The sequence below is a fragment of the Mustela lutreola genome, chromosome 3 (genome assembly GCF_030435805.1).
Source record: "Mustela lutreola isolate mMusLut2 chromosome 3, mMusLut2.pri, whole genome shotgun sequence".
NCBI classification, from domain to species: domain Eukaryota; kingdom Metazoa; phylum Chordata; class Mammalia; order Carnivora; family Mustelidae; genus Mustela; species Mustela lutreola.
Genome location: NC_081292.1, coordinates 184,611,808 through 184,633,956, shown reverse-complemented (window position 1 = coordinate 184,633,956; position 22,149 = coordinate 184,611,808). Strand labels below are relative to the sequence as shown.

The 22,149-nt window shown below is 44.9% G+C and overlaps 1 protein-coding gene across 3 annotated transcripts in view; it reads left to right on the top strand.

Moving 5' to 3' along the window:
- The window catches only part of SMARCAL1 (SWI/SNF related, matrix associated, actin dependent regulator of chromatin, subfamily a like 1), a 60,292-nt gene extending 40,669 nt beyond the window's left edge, over positions 1-19,623 (top strand). For all 3 annotated transcript variants that reach the window (XM_059168100.1, XM_059168099.1, XM_059168101.1), the window contains exons 13-18: positions 2,754-2,824; positions 6,129-6,231; positions 13,344-13,526; positions 14,604-14,704; positions 15,619-15,715; positions 18,383-19,623. In XM_059168100.1, the coding sequence (XP_059024083.1) occupies positions 2,754-2,824; positions 6,129-6,231; positions 13,344-13,526; positions 14,604-14,704; positions 15,619-15,715; positions 18,383-18,622 (795 nt within the window). In that variant the 3' untranslated portion in view covers positions 18,623-19,623. The remainder of the gene's footprint in view (positions 1-2,753; positions 2,825-6,128; positions 6,232-13,343; positions 13,527-14,603; positions 14,705-15,618; positions 15,716-18,382) is intronic.
- Positions 19,624-22,149: the final 2,526 nt, after the last annotated feature.

Sequence of the window (22,149 nt, the reverse complement as noted above, 5' to 3'; positions counted from 1 at the left end):
CAGCCGAAATAATAGCTATCTCTTCACAGGCTAAGAAAAGCTGACTCTAATCCTCTTTTGTCTATAGTAATTTTTTGATCAGCAAGACCAGGAACAGAAAAATAGAACAAGTCCGTGCAGACTTCTGGTGACAGTATCAGTTCACCCTTCTGCTGTTCGACAATGCATTCAAATTCCAGCAGAAAAAATAAATTCAAAACCCCAGTGGATCTAATTTAGTAAAAGCCTGGGAACAAAGAACACAGGTTATTTGAAATTTCCTGGCCCGTGGCTGGCCAAAGAAGTGAGGTCATTAATGCAGTAGTATTGTGTCTACTCAGTTTTGGGTTTTTTTTTTTTTTTTAAGATAAAACTATTGATCTACCCTACATTAAAATAGCTGTCTATTGCATAAAATCTGAAAGGTGAAGAAAAGTACTTAAACATCAACTAAGTGTTTCTTATTGCTATTCTGTGAACAAGAGTCACCTGTCTTTTATATCATATAATTTTGGCATCTGTCATTTGGGTAGTTTTTCTATAAAATGTATGTATATTTTGCTTTAAACTGTGCATTATTTATGTATATACTTATACATAGATACAGGTATAATTTACGTATATAATAGTAACATTTATAGAAGCAGAATTGAGGGCGCCTGGGTGGCTCAGTGGGTTGAGCCTCTGCCTTCAGCTCAGGTCATGATCTCAGGGTCCTGGGATCGAGCCCCGCATTGGGCTCTCTGCTAAGCAGGGAGCCCGCTTCCTCCTCTCTCTCTCTCTCTGCCTGCCTCTCTGCCTACATGTGATCTCTGTCAAATAAATAAATAAAATCTTTAAAAAATAAATAAATAAAAGCAGAATTGATACCCTATAAACATCTATCAGGCGGGGAGGAAAACAGTTTACAAAACTCCATCCTGAACACTTCTCTGTGTTGTTAAATATTCCTTTTAAGCACAATATGTGTTTTACTCCCATGGCCATATTAGAATTATGCCAGTAATTTTGAGTTGGACATCTGGGTTATCAGCTCCCAATTCGAAGTAACCAGACACTGAGAAAGCAGCTTCCATAGGAATTTATGAAGACGGACTGTATAGTGAGGGTAGACGTGAAGGAGTGAGTTGCTGTGCCCCAGGGCTGGGCACACTTGGAAGTATCCCCACAGGTGCCCGCCAGACCGACCCCGCAGCTGAGTGTGATCGCGGGTTTGCACCCCAGACCTGATCCGCGCTCAGTGGCTAATCTCAAACAGGGAGGTTTCTCAGCATTCTTTCCGCCGATCGCCCATCTGTTTGTTCTGCCCTCTCCTTCTCTGCTTAGCAGGTGTGGAGGGAGCGAGTGAGGGTGAGAGGGAAAGACCTCACGGGAGCAGGGGCCGTCTCCGAAGGGCACAGGAGTCAGTGTGAAGACAGGACAGCTCTCCTTGAGGCATGCCCAGTGCGGGTGAGGTCAGCGCCGGGGAGCCTGGCTCTGTCCCTTTGGTGTATCCTACCAGGGAGCGCATTATGTTAGAGGGCCTGGCCTGCTGTGAGGGACCCTTAAAGGAGACGTGAATGCACCCAGGATGTCTGTGAGCCCTTCGTGCAGAAGGGAAGAGTCATGTGTGTCCAGAGCTTCATCAGAATCTACACTGGGTCTGTAGCCGAGAAAGAGTTTAAGACACACTGTCATGGGGTCGCATCTCCAACAAGAGTTCTCAGGAGAGTTCAGCTGGACCTCTGTCACAAGGCAGCCACCACCGCTACACAACAATGACATGGCCCCACTAGCCTGGCAGTGGCCCCCCAGCTTCCTGTGGTTGCAGGTTATCTTCCTTGTTTCTCGTCAGGTCCTCAAGGAAAGACACTGGTGGGAGGCGGGAAGCCATTTGGACCAAGCAGCCTGTCCCACCACCTGTGGTGTCTGTTGTTTAAGGTGCAGCCTGGCTTCAGAGCCACGGATCTTATAACCGTGGGCTCCCTTCTATGTTACATGAAGGAGCTATCGTGTCAGTCAGTGGCCTCACCGGGCCCCAGGGGCATCTGTAATCCACACTTGCTAGTGGAAGGAGAGAGCCACGCTACCAGTGATGGTAAGGGTGTCTGTCATCTCTGGGGGCGCAGAGTGATAGTAAATGTTTTCTCATAATATTGTGAAACTGTTTGCCTGTCTCCTGTGCCTGTGTCCTTGACTAGTATTTATTTAGATGCCAACTGTAAGGAAAACGTGGTTTCTTCTCCTGGAAGGTCAATGACCTAACATGGGAGCCAGGCCTAAAGACACGTGAATAATGGGTTTGAGATGTTACTAGAAGAGACTAGTTGGGGTCAGTTGGAAATGATTCAGTAAGTCTTGGACAGAAGGAAGCTTCGTCAGTGGGTATGGACACAACGTGGTAGAAGAAAAAGGGGAGGCAGAAAGCAGGTTGGGCCAGTGTCGTGTGCAAGCTGTCAGCCGGCTGTAGGAAGTGGTTCACAGCATTTCAGCTGATCCTCTGGGCCTGTGTGGGTGGCTGAGATGCTTTTCCTGAGGGTTCTCATGTTGCTGGTCTCACTGGCTGTTCTCAGCAGTTCCTGGGAGATGATAGGGTACCTGCACCGCCGTGTCTCCAGTGACACTAAAGTTTCTACAGCTCCCGTAGCTTGACTCAACTGAGTGGATAAGTCAGGGTCTCCCAGCTCCGATAACTGGCATTGGGATTTGTAAAGCTCCAGGCGGTGATAGTTACAATAGCTCATCCCAAGGCTCACAGACTGGGAGACTTTCAACCCGAGACTTCTCTTTTACAGAAACGGCAGCAGAAAGAAGCCCTCCTTCTCTTCTTCAACAGAACAGCTGAAGCTAAAATCCCATCTGTCATGTAAGTGGCCACCAAGTGTAGACTTTTCCCTCCCACACTCTGTCTCTCTCTCGTCTTTAAAAAGAAATACCTATTACCTTAATCTGCCAGAATGGTTTTGCTGCTCTGCAAGAAAGGATCAGAGCCTAGAATTCTAGCTGCCTTTGGTATAAAGTTCAGGACAGCGTAGCCTCCTCAGCCACAGAGCAAGGCCTGTCACGGGAGCACTGCCAGTCAAGTTTGGGGTCCTCAAGAGCTCCTGTCTTAACCAGTAGTCTAGAGCTGCCGCCACTTACAAGGAGGGTAGTGCTGGCCTAACACTAAAGTGAGCTTTTCCCCTTAGTAGGAAACCTGTGGTCATTTGCCTAGAGACACAAGTGTGGAGTTTCATGGAAGACTAAGAAGGCTGCCTTATGGGGAGTCCCTGGTATTCTCCAAAGACTTCATGTCTCAGCCATTATTTACCTACATAAAAAGGCAACTGTCAAAGTTTGTTCCAAAGATACGGGCAAGGGGCCATTGTCACACTGAAGTTTTCCTTCCGCCTTCTAAACTAAGGCTGAAGTCATAATTCCTCTTCTTAAATGTATTCACTGATTTGAAAAATTGTCTGCCTTTCTCAAAGAAAGGAAAAACCCACTCATGTTCAAATATTCACTGTGGTAGAAACTTGAGGCAATTCTCATGACGTGCATTTGCCTGATTTTTTATTGTTTAACATTCATGTGAGACTCTGGCAGGATAATGGTCCAAGTGATTTAATTACAATGAAAATGAATTTAGCGTGGGTTGAGCGGTGCCAGCTTGGCTGTGGGGACCAAGATATGTGGATAAATTGAGACACACGCAGCCTATCCCACCCTCTCACTCAGCCTCCAGATCCCCCAGCCTCTCCGGCCTCTCCCTCTGCACCCCTAAATACAGTAAGAGAGTGCGCTCACCACATGATTCAAATCTAAGATCCCCACACCCCAGAAAGTCTGCTGAATGTTGGCCAGCTCTCCTTCACCCTCGGGGCACTGCCCTTTTCATTTATGAGACAGTTAGGAGACTAATGAACTCCAGATGTGGTTTTACAACCTGGAAACTTCTCTCTCCAGAACTCATCAGAATTGCCCCCACCAACCCATTTCTCATGAGCTGCTGAAAAACAGATGGCAAGGGTGTGATCCTTTTCCCTCGCCCTCTCTGCTCATGACCTACAAAATTCATGGTCTACTGAGTGCTGGGCCCAGAACCACCCATTTCTCTTAGAAATTTTAAATCTGGCCATTCCGTCACCTCATAAATAAACTTGGGTGCTACCTTGTTTTAATGTGTATAGGCTGCTGTAACAAAAATACCATACACTGAGTGGCTTGAGCAACAGAATTTTTTTCTCACACTTCTAGAGGCTGAAAAATCCAAGGTCAAGGCAGTAGCAGATGTGGTATCTGGTGGGGACCCTCTTCCTGGCTTGCAGACAGCCATCTTTGCCCTGTCCTCCTTGACAAAAGGGGCGAGGGTGCTCTTTGGGCTGTGGAGGGGTCTCTGATAAGAACATTGATTTCATTCATGAGGGCTCTGCCTGTGTGACCTTACCCCTTCCCAAAGGTCTCATCTTATAATAACCTCACCTTGGGGTTATTATTTCAACAAGATATTGGGGGGGGGGGTGTAAAATTCCATCTATAACATACTTTTTCAAAATTCCGTGATAAATAGTATAATGCTTTCTAATTTCCAACCAGTTGTGACATCTGCTAACTCATTTCACACTTATAGCCTCTTTATGAGATCAGTCAAGTAAGTCGAACTGGCCCCATTTTTAAAAAATGCAGAGACCGAGTAAATTTCATGTATATCTCTGGGCCTCAGAGTCACATAAGTCTTAAGTGGAAATTAGATTATAAATCTTAAAACCCCAGTTTCTTCTGCTAATTGTTTTTCTTCCTCTTTTTGCTGTCTTCATTTGTTTTCATTTTAATGGGTGTCTTTTGATATAAAAGCCAGTGGTTTTGTAATAGGCAGATATTTCCAGCCTGGTAACTTAGGGACTCAGGAAGGATAGGAATAAAAAGCCACATCTGAGATGCAGAGGGGAGAGAGGAACTAGGAAGACTGGGACCTGTAGTTGTTAATGAGCTGTCCAACTTGATTTTATGGCCTCGTGACTTTTTGATGCTGTAGCAATAAACTTTCTTGCTTATATCATGGCAAATTTTATGTCTCTCAAACTAATTAAAGTAGATTCTATTAGTACCAACTATTCAAAGATTGAACTCAAATCCATTCCCTCTTGGCCATAGTGTTGCTTGAAAATAACTCTTAGATGCTTAGAGGACGGGTCACCACCTGCCTGACAGGAAACCTTTGAGATTTGTCCTTCTCCAAGGAGGGTTGTGTCTGTTCTGTGCCCAGACACACCCAAGTGTGAGGATCACCTCGGGCCAAGTGAGTCCTTCTTGTCAAATGCAGTGACTATATCCTGGACCTACCGTTTGTGTCCAAGGAGGCTTACCTGCCCATTACCTGTGTGGGAACAGTGACCTGTCCTGGGATTGTGAACCTCCTGCAGGGCCTTAATCCCTGGGAAGCCATCAGAGTCTGACTGGGTAATCCCCACCCCTTCCAGGGCCTGGCATAGCTGCCCTCCTTCAAGGCCATGGCTAAAGATGGGGGTTGGAAGTCAAGAAAAAACAGTAAATCAAGGGGAGTATGAAGAGCAAGCAAATAAGGTTCTTCGCTCCATCTTCTTTGCCACAGAAAAAAATTCCCTTACCACCGATTTAGCAGGTGGCCCTGTAGCTTGCCATGCACTGTGTAAGGGAGCTGGGGAGCTTTCCCCGAGTATCTCCTTAGTACTATTACTTATGCTTCAATATTACACTTCCAGAAATTTGATTACTGTCTAAAGTCCCGTAATTGCCTGCCTAGACATTTTCAATTCTTAGACGACATTTCAATTTGTATTGAAAACACATTACATTGATAGTAGCAGCGAAAGTGAAAACTGGTACGTATTTTCTGTGATCCCAGATGGTAAGAAACTTTCAGTAACATATCAGAGACACATAAAAAGGAACGATACTTTGATTTATCTGCATATGGGAGATGACTTAAAAGCAGGGAAGAACTCTTTCTGCACAGAGCAGCTCCTAATTTGGCTGCTGCTACGCAGGTGACTTGGCCTGAGGGGAAGGGGGGTGAGAGGTCAGCTCTCAGAGAAAGAGGGAAAGGGCAGGGGAGAGCAGCTACCTCGAAGGAGTCTGGTAAAGATGCAGTGGAATAATTTCAGCTGGACAAGTATATGTTAAATTTATTGTGCTCTCATTGTCCGACGCAGTGAATATATCCTGGACCTCCTGGAAAGTGGGAGAGAGAAGTTTCTAGTGTTCGCACACCACAGAATAGTCCTGAGTGCAATTACAACAGAGCTTGAGAGAAAGGTAAGCTCCCTTTGAAATTCAACATAGGATGCTTCTGTTGTTTGTGTGTCGGATGCTGAGTGGTCCTGAGCAGGTTGAGGGCAGGTCTGAACCAAAGAAGTGAGGTGATGTTTCCAGAAACATTGCTGAGGACTTCCCAAAGAATTCTCACTTGTAGAACCACACTAGGGTCAGAATACTTCCCAGCAGTGTCCTTGAACGTCTTCCTTGCCCTCTACAGATAGGGCTGGAGCCTTGCTTTAAAAACAAGGATCCACTGCAGGGCACCTGGGTGGCTCAGTGGGTTAAAGCCTCTGCCTTCGGCTCAGGTCATGATCCCAGAACACGTTCTAGGATGGAGCCCCACATCTGGCTCTCTGCTCAGGAGGGAGCCTACTTCCTCTTCTCTCTCTGCCTGCCTCTCTGCCTACTTGTGATCTCTGTCAAATAAATAAGTAAAATCTTTTAAAAAAAAAACAACCCACAAGGATCCTCTGGGACCAGGGGCTCTTTCATGACTCTGTAAATACGTACAAGATTGTCAAAAAAGGAGGTAGCAGAAATTCTCTTGTGTGGAAACAAGTATTTGCATGAATCCTCCTCTCTTCCTCTTGTTCTTCCTTAGCACCATCAAAGTGGCTTTATTAGTTCTACATGGGCTACATGCAGACTTCAGTACAGAGTTTGTGTTCCTTACTACACTGAATGAAAAATATCCAGAAAGATTTCCAAGGATGTTCATTAAAACGAAACACATCAAATAAACAAAACTTGTGAAGTTGTAACAGTTATGGAAATGTTGCCCAATCTTCACCAGTTTCTCCATGTAGAATTAAATCAGGACAGTTTAAACACATTGTATTTTTACCTCCCTTTTCATTTTTGGTTAAATTTAGGACCATAAATTGCTTTTTTTTTTAAAGGTTTTTTATTTATTTATTCGACAGAGAGAGAGGTCACAAATAGGCAGAGAGAGAGGAGGAAGCAGGCTCCCTGCTGAGCAGAGAGCCCGATGCGATGCGGGGCTCCATCCCAGGACCCTGAGAGCATGACCTGAGCTGAAGGCAGAGGCTTAAACCCACTGAGTCACCCAGGTGCCCCATAAATTGCTTTTCAACTTCCTTCATCTTTTACTACATTTTATGCAATCAATCTTTCTTTCTTAACTTCTTTCTTTCAGAGAGAGCGTGTGTGAAAATGCGTGCAGTAGGGGAGGGGCAGAGGGAGAGGAAGAGAGAGAATCTGAATGCAGAGCCTGAGATGGGGGGCTCGATCCCATGACCCTGAGGTCATGACCCAAGCCAAAATCAAGAACTGGTAGCTTGGGGCGCCTGGGATCGAGTCCCACATCTGGCTCTCTGCTCAGCAGGGAGCCTGCTTCCTCCTCTCTCTCTGCCTGCCTCTCTGCCTACTTGTGATCTCTCTCTGTCAGATAAATAAATAAAATCTTGAAAAAAAAAAGAACTGGTAGCTTTACCGACTGAGCCACCTGGGCACCCCTGTAATGTTTCAAACATAGAGAGGAGTATAGAGAAACATACAGCAGGCACTTACATGTTCTCCACCCAGATTTAATAAATTAAGTGTTTTGCTATATTTATTTCAAAGTGTGTATGTTAAGTAATAACATACTTGGGCCCCTCTGCAGCCCTCTAACTCATTCTCTGTCCTCCCCACCAAATGTAACCACTGTCCCCAGTCCTTTTCTCCATGTTGTCATATTTTATTCCAAAAGTATGTATTCTTAATATATAGTCTCCTCTATGTATTTAACATACATAAATGGCAGCGTAGTTTGAGTATCCTGAAATTTGCCTTTTTGCTCAATGTTATTTTTGAGATTTTTCCATGTAGTATTATAGCTATAGATCATCCGCCATAACTGCAGAATAGGATCTCATTGGGTAACTGTAGCACAGTTTATCCATTCTCCTGGTGAGAGACATGGAATTTTACTTACAGTTTTTGCTGTTATATGAATACTGTCACATACATGTGTGTACGTGCACACATACACACATGTGTATGCATGTGGGCATGTCCAGGCGTGATGTTGCATAACCATTGGATAGGCTTGTCTTCAGCTCTATCGGGTATTGTCAGATTTCTCTGCAAGGTATGGTAATTCACATTTGTAATCGCACCAGCAGCATTTGGAAATTCCTGCTGTCCTGAGCGCTCACTAACAGTATTATCAGACTTTTTACTTTTGCCAAGCCAGCGAAATGAAATCTCAGCTCATTCTTATTTTCCTTTGCATTTCCCTGACTACCACTCACAATTGTGTCTTTTTGTATGTTTAGTAGTGATTTCAGGGTGTCTTCTATAAATATTCTGTTTTCCTGTTAGATGATCTTTCTCTTACTGATTTAGAAATATTCTTTATAAGTTTTGGGTATCTATCAGTTAACAATATTTTCTTTTCGTTTTGTTGAAGTTTTATTGAGCAAAGTTTAATTTTTGCTTTAGTTGTTATAAATGAATTGCATTTCAAGTTTATTAGTTTTTCCTATATGGTTTTTAATTTTTATGAATGAGTTAAGAAATCTTTCCTTACGTAAGGTCATAAAGATTTTCTCCTGTGATTTTTTTTTTTTCCTGAGAATTTTAGAGGTGGTTCATTAATACACCTGGGTTTGAATTTTGTATATGCTGTGATCCAGGAAGCCAGCCAATGGAATTAAAAGCTATAATCCCTGGAAAGGAAAAATCAGAGCTGTCACTGTATTCAAGCAACTCAAGACAGTTAATTAGAAAACTATCAAAATGCATAAGAGTTTAATACGGTGCCTAGATTCCAAATAAATATACTAAAATAAATAGCTTTTTTAATGTACCAGTTATAACTAATTAGTAAATACAGTGGAAAACAAGATCAAATTCAGAGCAGCAAAAACATATAAAGCACCTAATAGTAACCTCACCAAAAAGAGTGTAGAGACTGATGAGTTGGAGGGACTTGGGCCATGCTCCAGTGCAAACACTGTAAAATACTGGTCCTTCCCAAATGAATTTGTAGGTCTGACTCAATTAAAATAAAAATGCCAATTGGGTATTTTATGGGAAGGAATCTTATATTATTATGCTAAAGGAGTCTCAAAAATTGAGGAGAGCTATCTAAGACAACTTTGAAAAACAAGAAAAATGTTGATAGACTTGTGCCTCCAGATATTAAAATCTGTTATAAAATTCAGCCATGCTAGGCCAAGAAATGGTGGTCAGAAGGATGGAATAGAATGGATAGCCCTCTTTAGTATTAATAACTCTTTAGTTGAATAGCCCTGTAGTATTTTTAAAAAGTATAATCAAGGAGTCATCAAAAATTAGGCTTAATTTATTCAACAAATAAAGTTTGGGTAATTGACTAAGTAATTGAGTGGAATACTTAAATGAAACTCAGCTTCACTATTTATTAAATTTCAGACAAACCAAAGCTCATTAAGACCATTAAGCGTTAGAAGAAACTATAGATGAATGTATAGCTGATCACTGGGTGGGGAATGACTTTCTACACATAAAAACAGTGAGAGAAATCACAAAGGGAAAAATTGACTTAAATTACCTAGAACTATGGATCTGTTCTTTCACACATACACACAGTGGCTAGACCATGGGGGGTTTTCATACATTTGGTACCTTTTCTCGGCAATTTGGCATAACTTAAGGCACTCAAATTTTTCCAAGCTCCTCTTCTAGGAACTTATCCTAAGGAAATAATGAGACCAAAGATTTATTTATAAGATTAGTGATGTTATTATTTATAATATCAAATAATTAGAAACCTAAATGTTTGTCAGTAGGTATTCTGTTAAATAAGAGCCTGTTCAGCCATAAAACATAATAATGTAGGTCCATCATTCTTAACTTCGAGGAGATGACAGGAGCCTTTAAGAACCTTAGATGAAAAACTTCAACTCCACTGAAAATCAAATAAATGAAAATTAGCCTATCACATCAGCAGAGGTTTATAAATGTGCAGTGCTTAGCATAATCCCCTCCGGTTCCATCCATGTTGATGCAAATGGTGGGTATTCATCTTTTCTGACGGCTGAGTAATATTCCATTGTGTATATGGACCACATCTTCTTTATCCATTCGCCTGTTGAAGGGCATCCCAGCTCTTTCCACAGTTTGGCTATTGTGGACATTGCTGCTATGAATATTGGGGTACAGATGGCCCTTCTTTTCACTACATCTATATCTTTGGGGTAAATACCCATTAGTGCAATCGCTGGGTCATAGAGTAGCTCTATTTTTAACTTTTTGAGGAACCTCAACACTGTTTTCAAAATGGCTGCACCAACTTGCATTTCCACCAACAGTGGAAGGGGTTCCCCTTTCTCCACATCCTCCCCAACATTTATTTCTTGCCTTGTCAGTCTTTGCTATTCTAACTGGTGTAAGATGGTATCTCAATGTGGTTTTGATTTGAATTTCCCTTATGGATAGTGATGTTTAGCATTTTTCATGTGTGTTAGCCATTCGTATGTCTTCTTTGGAGAAGTATCTGTCCAGGTCTTCTGCCCATTTTTTGACTTAATTATCTATTTTTTGGGTGTTGAGTGAAATAAGTCAAGCAGAGAAAGACAATTATTGTATGGTTTCACTTACATGTGGAACATAAGGAATAGCATGGAGAACATTAGGAGAAGGAAGGGAAAAATGAAGGGGGAATAATCAGAGGGAGAGATGAACCATGAGAGACTATGGACTCCAGGAAATGAACTGAGGGTTTCAGAGGGGAGGTGAGTGGGGGGATGGGTTAGCCTGGTGATAGATATTAAGGAAGGCACGTATTGCATGGAGCACTGGGTGTTATAAACAAACAATGAATTGTGGAATTATGTATCAAAAACTAATGACGTACTATATGGTGATTAACCTAATGTAATAAAAAATAAATAAAAATAAATCTTTCTAGAAGATTTGGAAAAAAATGTACAGCCCTTACCATTGATAACAGTGCAGCAAGCTGGACATGCTCAGACATTACTTATTGGAAAGCAATTTGGCGTTAATATCAGGATCCTTAAATTAAGTCTCTCCCTTTGTCATAGTACTTTGATTTTTAGAGTGTAGTCTAAGGAAATAACCAAATATGGGCAAAGAACCATGAGCACGTTTATTTTAATCCATCCTTTAAAAACGTTTTAATTCTATTAGCTTTATAGAGATATACTTGGCAGGCAATGAGCTGCATTTGGAGTATAGTTTGGTAAGAAGACAGTGAAGGGGCATCTGGGTGGCTCAAGATCTGACTCTTGATCGTAGCTCAGATCTTGATCTCAGACTTGTGAGTTCAAGCCCATAGTGAATGTGTCTGTTGGCCTCAGGAGTTTCCTTGGGCCCTTTGAAATCCCTCCCGTTTCTCCATGCCCTCCCATCTCCAGTCCATCACAGATCTGCTCTGTCACTCTAAACTAATTTGCATTTTTAGAGCTCTATATAAATGTGGAATGATTCAGTGTGTACTTTTTTTTAAAATTGGATTTCTCTTAACATACTCTGAGATTCATATCTGTTATTGCACATGTCATCATTTCATTCCTTCTTATTGCTGAGTAATATTCTGTTGTATGCATATACCATGATTTTTATCCATTCACCTGTTGATGGGTGTTCACCAGCTCATCTTTTTTTAGTGAAAATGAAGCACCTGGATGGCTCAGTTGGTTAAGCTTCTGACTCTTGGTTTCAGCTTAGGTCATGATCTCAGGGTTGTGAGATCGAGCCCCCAGTCTCTGTGATCAGCAGGACATTCGCTTCAGATTCTCTCCTTCTGCCCTTCTCCTCACTCATACTCTTTCTCTCTCTCTCTCACTCTCAAATAAATCTTTAAAAAACAAAAAAGAATCTCCAAAATATGAAGAAATACACAAATGGATAAATTACATTGTTACCACATAATGAAATATAAGGATGTTAATAAATATGTTTTAGAAAACCTTAATAATTTCGTTGATTTACAATATAGTGTTTATTGGAGAAAACCAGGATATAAAACTTTGTGTTTAAAAGATTATCACACACATTGAGAAGAGAGCACCTGGCAGAAATAGATCGGTGCTAGGGGCGCCTGCATGGCTCAGTGGGTTAAGCATCTGCCTTCAGCTCAGGTTGTAAAAGGGCCACAGAAGAATCCTTTTGGTGTTAGAACTGGTCAGTGTCTCTTTTTTTTTTCTTTCTTTCTATCTTTTTTCTTTTTTTTTTTAAAGATTTTAGTTATTTGCTTGACAGAGAGAATGAGCACAAGCAGAGCAAGGAGAGAGGCAGAGGGAGAAGGAGAAGCAGGCTGAGCAGGGAGCCCAATGCGATTCAGTGCTCGATCTTAGGGCCCTGGGATCATGACCTGAGCTGAAGGTAGACACTTAACTGACTGAGCCACCTAGGCACCCCTTTTCTTTTCTTTTCTTTTTAAGATTTTATTTATTTATTTAACAGGCAGAGATCACAAGTAGGCAGAGAGACAGGCAGAGAGGGAGGGGGAAGCAGGCTCCCTGCTTGAGCAGAGAGCCCGATGCTGGGCTCAATCCCAGGACCCTGGGATCATGACCTGAGCGGAAGGCAGAGGCTTTAACCCACTGAGCCACCTAGGCACCCCTTTTCTTTTTTTAAGTGAGCTCTGTGCCCAACACAGGTCTTGAGCTCATAGCCCTAAGATCGGGAGTCACATTCTCTCCTGACTGAGCCAGCCAGGTGCCCCTTAACTTTTCATGTCTTGTCTGTGACAGAAATTCCTAGGACATGAGTGATAACACTGGTAGGATACACACATATGAGTTGAAGTAAAACAGGACATCTGAATAAGACTGGTACATCATATCAAAGTTCATTTCCTGGTTGTGATACACTGTAGTTTCACAATATGGTACCACTGGGGGAAAGTGGGCCCAACGTGCAAGGAATCTCTGCATGTTTGCTTAAACAAATGGGAATCTGCAAGTCTCTCAACAGAAATTTCCATTGGAAATGAGAAGACAAACAGCTCCGAAAGCAGGGTCAAGGGAGGAATCGTTGCTGTGGCAGGTCGGAGCCAGAACGGCAGCGTGGCTGTGTCCACAGAGCCGCAGCTGCCAAGCCCCCCACCCCCCGCCTTGGTGCTGCCCACCTCCGTTCCCTCCTTGTCCCCGCAGCACGTGCCGCACATCCGCATTGACGGCTCGACTTCCTCCGCTGACCGCGAGGACCTGTGCCAGCAGTTCCAGCTGTTCGAGAAGCACGCCGTGGCCGTGCTGTCCATCACCGCAGCCAACATGGGCCTCACCTTCACCTCAGCTGACCTGGTGGTGTTTGCGGAGCTGTTCTGGAATCCAGGGGTAAGGGACGCAGGGGACTTGAATACCCCAGGTGTGCAGGCGCGTGGTTGTGGGGCGGAAGGCCCGGGTGTCAGTCGGGGTTGACAGGGTTTCCAGGAGCTGTCCCCAGCACCAGTTTTGTCTTCTGGCCTTTTCTCCTTGGCTTCAGAAACGTGTTTCTACTTCCCATGGGTCAGTCTTTAAAGAAGTAAGGACTCGCACATGTGTTGTCTGGCTATTAGATGTTCATGGCAGTCTCCTAGGTAGTAGGATTATCGACTCCATCTTATGAAGGGAATACTGAGGCTTTTGAAGGCCAGGAGGAATCTCAGGAGGCATCCTTCTGTGAGGAAATGGGGGCATAACAGCTCGCATGCACGGCTGTCCCCGAAGGGGAGCCCGTGGCCACAGCAGCCGCAGCCCAGGCCTCTGGCCTTCCAGCCTGTGGGTTTGTATTAACCGTCACTGTGAGCTGCTTAGCCAATGCGGCCAGTGGGCAACTGCCCGCCGTGGGGGTTCCACTGGCCTTATCTCCTGAGCGGAGAGCTGTGACAGCAGATATGTCATTGGCCACACAGGGTACTGTTTTGTGATGGGTGGACTTCGAGGCTGAAGGCATATATAGTAGAAACAATGCTTTGGGGCCTTGTTATTTATTACAGGGCTTACCATGTTAAAGAGCCACCCGACCCCTAATCATCCATGACGTCTCCCTCAGTTCTTTAGAAGGTCATGGTTTCTGTTCCAGTGAGAAGAGCGGAGGCGTGCCGGGCTTCTGTCATTTGCCATCAGCACGGCCTCCTAGCAGAGTCAGCGCTGGCTGTTCATTCCTCCCGGCACTTAGTGCTGTGCCCACCGCTGGCTGGCTACAGGTTCTAGTTCCCCCAGAACTTGGGTTTGGTTTGGTTTGGTTTTCTCTTGTGTTCAGTGGCAGCTTGTTCGGAGGTAGAGGCTCTCAACCTGCTGACTTGGGGCATGGAGTGAAGTCCTCTGAGGAGGGATGGTGTGCTGGGCTCAGGGGCAGGGGGCTGTGTGCTGTGCTAGCTGGAGACCTTTCAGGCCTTGGCCCGTACACATTGTGATTCCCGGACCCCACAGGTACTGCTCCAGGCAGAGGACCGGGTACACCGAATCGGACAGTCGAGCTCCGTGAGCATCCACTACCTCGTGGCAAGAGGCACAGCTGACGACTACCTCTGGTATGGCTGGCCACGGGGGTGGTGCAGGGGTTGACACCAGTGATCTATTTCCTTCACTCCCTAACGTCTTCCGCTCTTGCTGATGTCTTCAGGGCCCTGTGCGGAGGAGCCAGGAGTCATGCCCTTCCCCTTGCAGCCGTGAGCATGCCGCACCCCCTTCCCAGCATTCACTCATGGCTTGCTGGGTGCATGAGGATGAAGGCGATGTGACTCCTTTCCCACTGGCCTGAGACAAGGGGGAGGGGGGAGCCGATTGTGAGGAAACATAGGTGCAGGTTTGCTCATAAGACACTCTGTCCTGCCCATGAAGGCATTGCTGAGACACGGTGATGTTCCCCTCTGCCCCTTTATGCCATGTATTGGTACATAAGGCCATCCTACAGGGCTGCTGCTGACGTTTGGGAGAAAGTGGCTCCCTGTGGGCCATGTAGTGCTTCCAGATTCATGTCTGGTACCTAAGCAAAAAGATCTCCAAATGCTCCTTCCCAATCCCATTTACCCCTTCCTGATTCTAAGTTTCTTGACTATCTCATTAGTTTCCACTACTCACCTGTCTCCAGCTTTATGACTAAGGGGTCTTACCTTTGCCACATGTGTTGGTTTTTCCTACTCCCACATCTTTGAATTTGTGGATTTGTTCACTGGGCCCTGGTTGAGAATTTTGTTGTAATGAGACATTTGTTTTCTCTACATCTTCCAGTAGAAAGAATTTTGAACCTGATTGACTCAAACCCTAAATTGGTTTATAGCTGAGAGGAGGCAAATATTTGAGGTTGGGCATTGGCGCCTTGAGAGCTGCAAAGAAGTGGAACAGCATGCCTCCGCCCCATAAACACAGGGAGGGGGATTTCCTTTTAATCAGCCCCCTGGCTCTGTGCAGCTTATATTCATTGCGGCGCCTTTGTCCTCAACAGGCCCCTAATTCAAGAGAAGATTAAAGTTCTGGGTGAGGCCGGACTTTCTGAGACCAATTTTTCAGAAACGACAGAAGCTACTAATTACTTCTACAAGGTAACACCAGCAAATGGCTTCTTGCCCCTGGCTGGGGGGTGGGGGAGGTGGAGCATTAAGTTGTCCACTCAGCCCTTGGGTCCCTGGAGAGAAGGTGTGGGTCATTCCTGTGGATCTCACTCAGCCTTATGCAGAAAAGCAGCTTTACTGCAGCTGTCTGGAAACCAAGATGTCTTCTCATGGAATTGCCCAGAATCAGAGTCTGATTGAAATCAGCAAAATCTTCGAGTGACAGGAAGACTAGAGTCTGAGGATTTGATCTTTCATTTACAGTGAGGAAACAACTAAATGCTTCCTTCCAGAAGTAATTATTGAGATAAAAAAGACTCAGAAGTCATATTTTTATTTATTTATTTATTTTTAGTTCTTATTTAAGTAACCTTTACAGCCAGTGTGGGGCTTGAGCTCATGACCCTCAGATCAAAAGTTGCAGGTTCCTCCAGCTGAGCCAGGCACCCCCAGAGATCATATTTTTTAATGTAGAATATAAATTATCATCCTAGATGTAAAGAGTTAATAAGCTAATTGTGAAACAACCTTATTTTTAAGCTTTTTAAAGAACTCTCTAATTCAGTTGAATGATAAATATTTTCACAGAGCCTAGGTTATTATGTGCCCTTTTGAAAGCAAGGAACCTTATTTTTAAAGGATTCTCAACCTTCTCAAACTCAATAATGAGTTTATTTAGAACTCATTTATTTACCCTTACCCTCACTCTGAATTAGTTAAGAATTTCTGCCTGAAATACAAGTACAAGATAATATAAATGCCATTTATCAATACTTATTTTGATTAATAATTATATCTATCTTTTTATTCAAGTGGAGCTGGAAATTTCATCAACTACTAGAAAAAGAAAATGTTGCCTCTTTGGAGGAGATTAAAGCAAAAGCGATTATGTCTCGCTGAGACAGCCTGCTTTCCCAGAGGGGAAGTGAAATACTGATCAGATCTTGGACTTTGCTTCCATTAATCAGGCATGCTCTGAAAGCACAGTATTGCCACCACCATAATCAAATGCCCTACTCAAGTGCAGGTTAACACTTATTTTACTTGGGGCAGCGTTTCCTTAACCTTGTAGTTGTTCAGACAGAGGCTGATGAGGTTAGTTCTTAGAGGAGGATGTGCAGATCACAGGAGGCTGACCTTAATGACCCTTAATACCACTCCTCGTTGGGAAGGCTGGGATCCTGACAGGTGAGGGAGTGTTGGGTGCGGGTATATTGGGTAATCTGAAGTTCTCACAGGACAGCTCCCACAGTCAGATTTCAGGGCCCCCCATCACCAATGTGGGAGGGATTGGGGGGCCTTCTGTTAAGGAACAGTGAAGAAGTAGAGACCAGCTGGAATGAGACCTGACTGTAAAGGGGCTGAAAAGCCAGAGAAGCTGCTTCTGCATTGATGAGGTCAACACGGGGGGGCTCCAAGACATGACGAGAAAATCCTGTGAAAGGACAGGGAAGGGCAGAAACCAGCCCGGCAGAGACCTGCCAGGGATTGAAATGGGGATGCACCACCGCAAATCTGTGCAAGTGCCAGTGTTGAAGCCCGGGGAAACAGTGTGCCTGTGGAACATCACGGAGGAAACAAGACAGGAGAGGCAAACTTGCTGCCCCTTCGACATGTGGGATAGGCCGTCGGGACGCCCTGGTGATGGCAAGCCAGGGGGAGGAGAACAATGTTGGTAGACCCTCTGTGAAATGCATTCCTTTCCTCTGAGGTCCCAGACCCTTACCTCCTTCTGCTTAGTTCAGATTGACATGTATGAGCTCATTTTGCCTGACCATCTTTGGCATTTCCACATCTGTGTGGGTTCCCTGTATGTATGCCTATTGATTTTCTCCTGTTTAAAAAAAAAAAGTTGGCAGACCATCAAAACTAGGCTTTGTCCAAGAGAGCTGCTGGTTTGAGGATGTAGGAATGAGAGGAGAGATGACATTGGTTTTTAAACTCCCATTTGTTTAAGGGAACCGCGATGTCATTTGAAACACTGAAAGCACACCTGGCATGAAAGACGGTCAGGGTTGGGAATTCACACTTGGGAGAGATCAGCAAAGGGGTGATAGTGAGCCCATCGCGTGGTCTGGTTGCAGCCGCTGAGCATGATTTTAGCACTGCGCCATGGCCGACAACGCAGAGGCGGCTGATGGGTCTTTTGATCATTGGCAGATTTTAGATAGTCAGAAACAAAAAAAACGGGAATCTACTTCTCTGTATGTCTAGTATGGGTATGTTTTGCCAACCACTCCAAAAATTAGGTGTAAGCCGTGGCTGAGCACACGGGTTTGGCAGTTGAATTCCAACCTAAACCCTCGCTGGAGAACGGCTTTGCAGGAAATGAGAGCTTGGGAGCTACTTCAGTACCCGTTTGGAAAGCTAGAAGGAAGAAGGCATTTCCAACATGAATTCTAGTTTGAGAGCAGGTTCTTTATTGCTCTCACACCATTTCTCCACCACCACCCCCCTTTTCCTTTACTCCACGAGCAGCAGAGAAGAAACAGTGTCGAGCGGGAAGGCCGCTCTGGTCTGCGCTGGCCGTCATGCGGGACCTGATGCCATAAAACCGGCAGCCCCCACCTCCGGGTCTCCTCCCCAGCCTCAGTGGCACAGGGAGAGTTGGTGCTGGAGCCTGCGCTCTAACTTTGTTGTTTTCTCTCTCTGATGAAGGACCCAAAGCAGCAGACGATCTATGACCTCTTCCAGCAGTCCTTTGAGGAAGATGGAAGTGACTTGGAGCTCCTGGAGGCGGCGGAATCCTTTGACCCCGGAAGTGCGTCTGGTGCACCTGGAAGTGATTCTCAGGACCCGGGAGGCACACTGGATGAAATCACGTTGACGGGCAGCCCTGTGAAGAAAAGGAGATTTGAATTTTTTGATAACTTTGACAGCTTTACCTTTCCCCTATAGGTGGGGCAAAAAAAAAAAAAAAAAAAAAAAAAGAGGCATTTAAAAATCATGGAAATAAGATCAGGTGTTTTGTTTTTAAAGCTTGCACTCCCCTTGACGTTACAGCAGTGCTGGCGTCTGTCTCGAGCCCCGCGAGTCACCAGGCCTGCCTTTCTGATAAGGAAAGGAAATGGGCAGTTCCTTTCTGGCCTTTCTGTACGGGACTGCTGGGGTCTTAATCTTAGCTTCTCTGGCTGAGAAACAGAGACAGCCATTGCAGTAGTGGAATTCGTGTTCTTGAAGTAACGTGGGGCTTCCTGTGAAACCCCTGAAATCTGGATTTTTTTAAAAAATGTACTGTTTGGACAAATATTTGTAGAGCACCTGATATGTGCCAGGCAGCGTTCTAGGTGCCGGCAGTAATTCCCCAAAAGAGAGCAAGCTCCTCCTACCTTTGCAGAAGTTATATCGCAGGAGAGGTAATAGTTACACATCCTTCAAAGAAAAGTAAAGTGAAGGAGGTAAGGGTTTGGAGCAGGAGGTGAAATGTTTTTCTGTCAGTCAACAGACAGTAGATGTATTTGGCTTCATGAGCGAGGTTGTCTCTGTTGGAATGACAACTCTGCTGCTGTAGGGCAGAAACAACCATAGGTAATACAGAAACAAATGATTATGGCTCTTTTCCAATAAAACTCTAATGGACACTGAAATTCGAATTCATACAATTTTCATGTGTCGTGAATTTTATTTTTTTGATTTATTTTCAACCATTAAAAAATGTAAAAACTGTGCTTTGTCCATGGGCCATACAGAAGCCTGTGGGCAGGACTTGGCCTGCAAAGCATGATTTGATAACTTCTAGTTTAGAGCGGCACCATCTAGCAGAAATATACCACAAGCCACAGATGTGATTTTAATTTTCTAAGAGTATTTTAAAAAATAAAAAATTAGTATTTTCTTTAACTCATCTTTAAAACATTGTCTGTTCAACATATAATCACTATTAAAAACTTAGAAACTTTGTTACATTCTCACCTTTTTTTTCATGCTAAATCTTCAAGACCCAGTGTGTAATTGATGCTAACAGCACCTTCCAGTGTGGACTAGCTCATGTCGAGTGCTTGTTTCAAGTGCACTTGTGGCTGGTGGCTCTTGTGTTGGCCAGCACAGGTTTAGAGAGCAGTGAGGGGTGTGGGGTATCATGTGAGATTATAGGTCATGTAAAGAATCAGATTTAATTTTGAAATGAAGCCACTGACTGGTTTTTGAACAGGGATTAGAGACAATCTGATTATATTTTAAAAGATCCCTCCAAGGGTGCCTGGGTGGCTCAGTCTGTTAAGCGGCTGACTCTTGATTTCATCTCAGGCCATGATGTCAGGGTTGTGAGATCCCGCCCATCATCGGGCTCCACTCTGGACATGGAGTCTGCTTGAGATTCTCCCTCTTCCTCTGTCCCTCCCCTCAGTCACGTGCACTTTCTAAAATTTAAAAAAAAAAAAAGTCTTAAATCAATTAAGGAATGATAGATCCCTCCTATTTGTGTGCATACAATAGATTGGGAAGGATGGTCAGGGAAACAGTTTTGAGAGGAGGCTAGTGAACTACTACAGCTGACCACAGGGCAACACTGGGGTGGGGCTCAGCTGAGCAGCAGTGGGAAGGAGGTGAGAAGTGCTTGGATTGGATACATCGTGATTGTGGAGCTGAACGAGTTTGAGATGAACTGACTGAGAGGCATTTGAGAGGGAGGAGTCTCTAGACCTAGGATTTGGCCTGAGCAAAGCTGTAGTGCCGTTGACTGAGATTTTTTTAAAAAGAAAAATAAGATGAGGAAGGACAGCTAGGTTGGGCAGCAAGGCAAAATCAAGGGTTTGGTTATGGACTTATTGAATTAGACGGAGACACCCCACCCATCTTCCTCTTCGAGAAGCTTCCTGCCCAGCTTCAGGGAGCACAAATAGCATATAGCTTCCACCTGGCCACAACCAGCAGTCCAGGGAAAGCCACTTTGTCCAGGGTTGCACCCTTCCAGGAGCAGCCCGCGTCAGTGACTGAACAAGGCGGGCACAAAGGCCGGGCCACTTGAACCCTGATGCGAGAAACCTCTCTGGGACCATATTCACTGACGGAGCTGCCCACTGCCCTCTGGGCTGTCTAAGGCTCCAGTTTGCCTCCCTCTGCCTCCCCTCCTTCCTCTTCCTTCGCAGACATTGATCTCTGATGAGCACCTTGTACCCCACACTCTGTGTTTCTCTGGCAAGATGCAAGGGGCTAGGTTATATAGGCTGTAGGATTTGGGTCTCCAGCAGGAGAAGGTCACCCCTCAAGCTGTGAATTCTAACCCTCACTGGCTAGAAATGGTGTTTATAGTCTGGGACTGGATGAGATTGAGCAGGTAAAGTGGCTTTCGGGGAAAAAGTGGATCTAACTTATCCCAGAGCATGCCAACAGTTAGGCTTGGGAAGAGAAAAAAGAGGGCAAACAGCAAAGAAAAAGGAAAAAAACCAAAATGGGTGTCTGGGAGCAGGATATTTAAAAAGTGTGTCAGGGGTGCCTGGGTGGCTCAGGCTGTTAAGTGTCTGCCTTCAGCTAGGTCATGATCCCAGGGTCCTGAGATCGCGCCCCACATCAGGCTTCTTGTTCAGCAGGGAGCCTGCCTGTCGCTCTACCTGCCTCTCCCCCTGCTTGTGCGTGCGCGCTCTCTCTGACAAATAAATAAAATCTTTTGAAAAATGTGTTTCAGGAAGGAAGGAGTTGGCTGCTTTACTTGGTATCGTCAAAAGACGGTGGGCCAGGGTTAAGTGAACGTTCTGAGTTAGCCCAGTTTTCTTGGCAGCAATGCAAGATGTCTAAGTTGTTCCAGCATGACTGTGTATGCATTTGTTTGTTAGCCTTGGATGGTTTTCACTCTCGTACTGTTTGCTATGTGCCAGGCACCAGGCCAGACACTTTACCCGTGTTGACACTGTGAGCCCTGCCTTGGAGGAAAGTAGTTCGATTTTCATGGTGCAGATGCAGAAACCAAGCCAAGGGGGTCTCAGCCAGGAAGTGGCAGAGCAGGACCTCCAGCCAGGCCACTCCCTGCAGAACCCACCGGAGGGAGGGTGCACACTTCCTACACCAGGAGGCTCGGGAGTGCTTTGCTGGGTCTGTGAGCAGTTGACTGCACCGCTGCCTTCCCAGGGGCCTCAGCCTCCCTGCAGGCTCCCAGCTAACTCTGTTCTCACTAGAATGAGACCCTAGAGCGCACCATTTTCTTGTGCCTTTCAGTCCCCTTTCCAGGGCTTCTAGACAGCTCCAGTGGAGAGAGAGATCTTTGAGAGCCACCCAGCCCCCCTTTACTTGCTGCTCAGGGATGGTCAGGCACACCGACATGTCAGTACTGTCCAGTCCGGACTGCCGGGCCATGTCCTGTGGGAGGCTTTGGTCTTGACAAATAACCGGCTGGCTTCTTGCCTTCCTCAGTCGGACCAGGCATTTGATTATAGAACTTCCTTTTAATCACTGTATTGATCTACTGCTGGGAGCTTCTCTGCAGGGTCAGA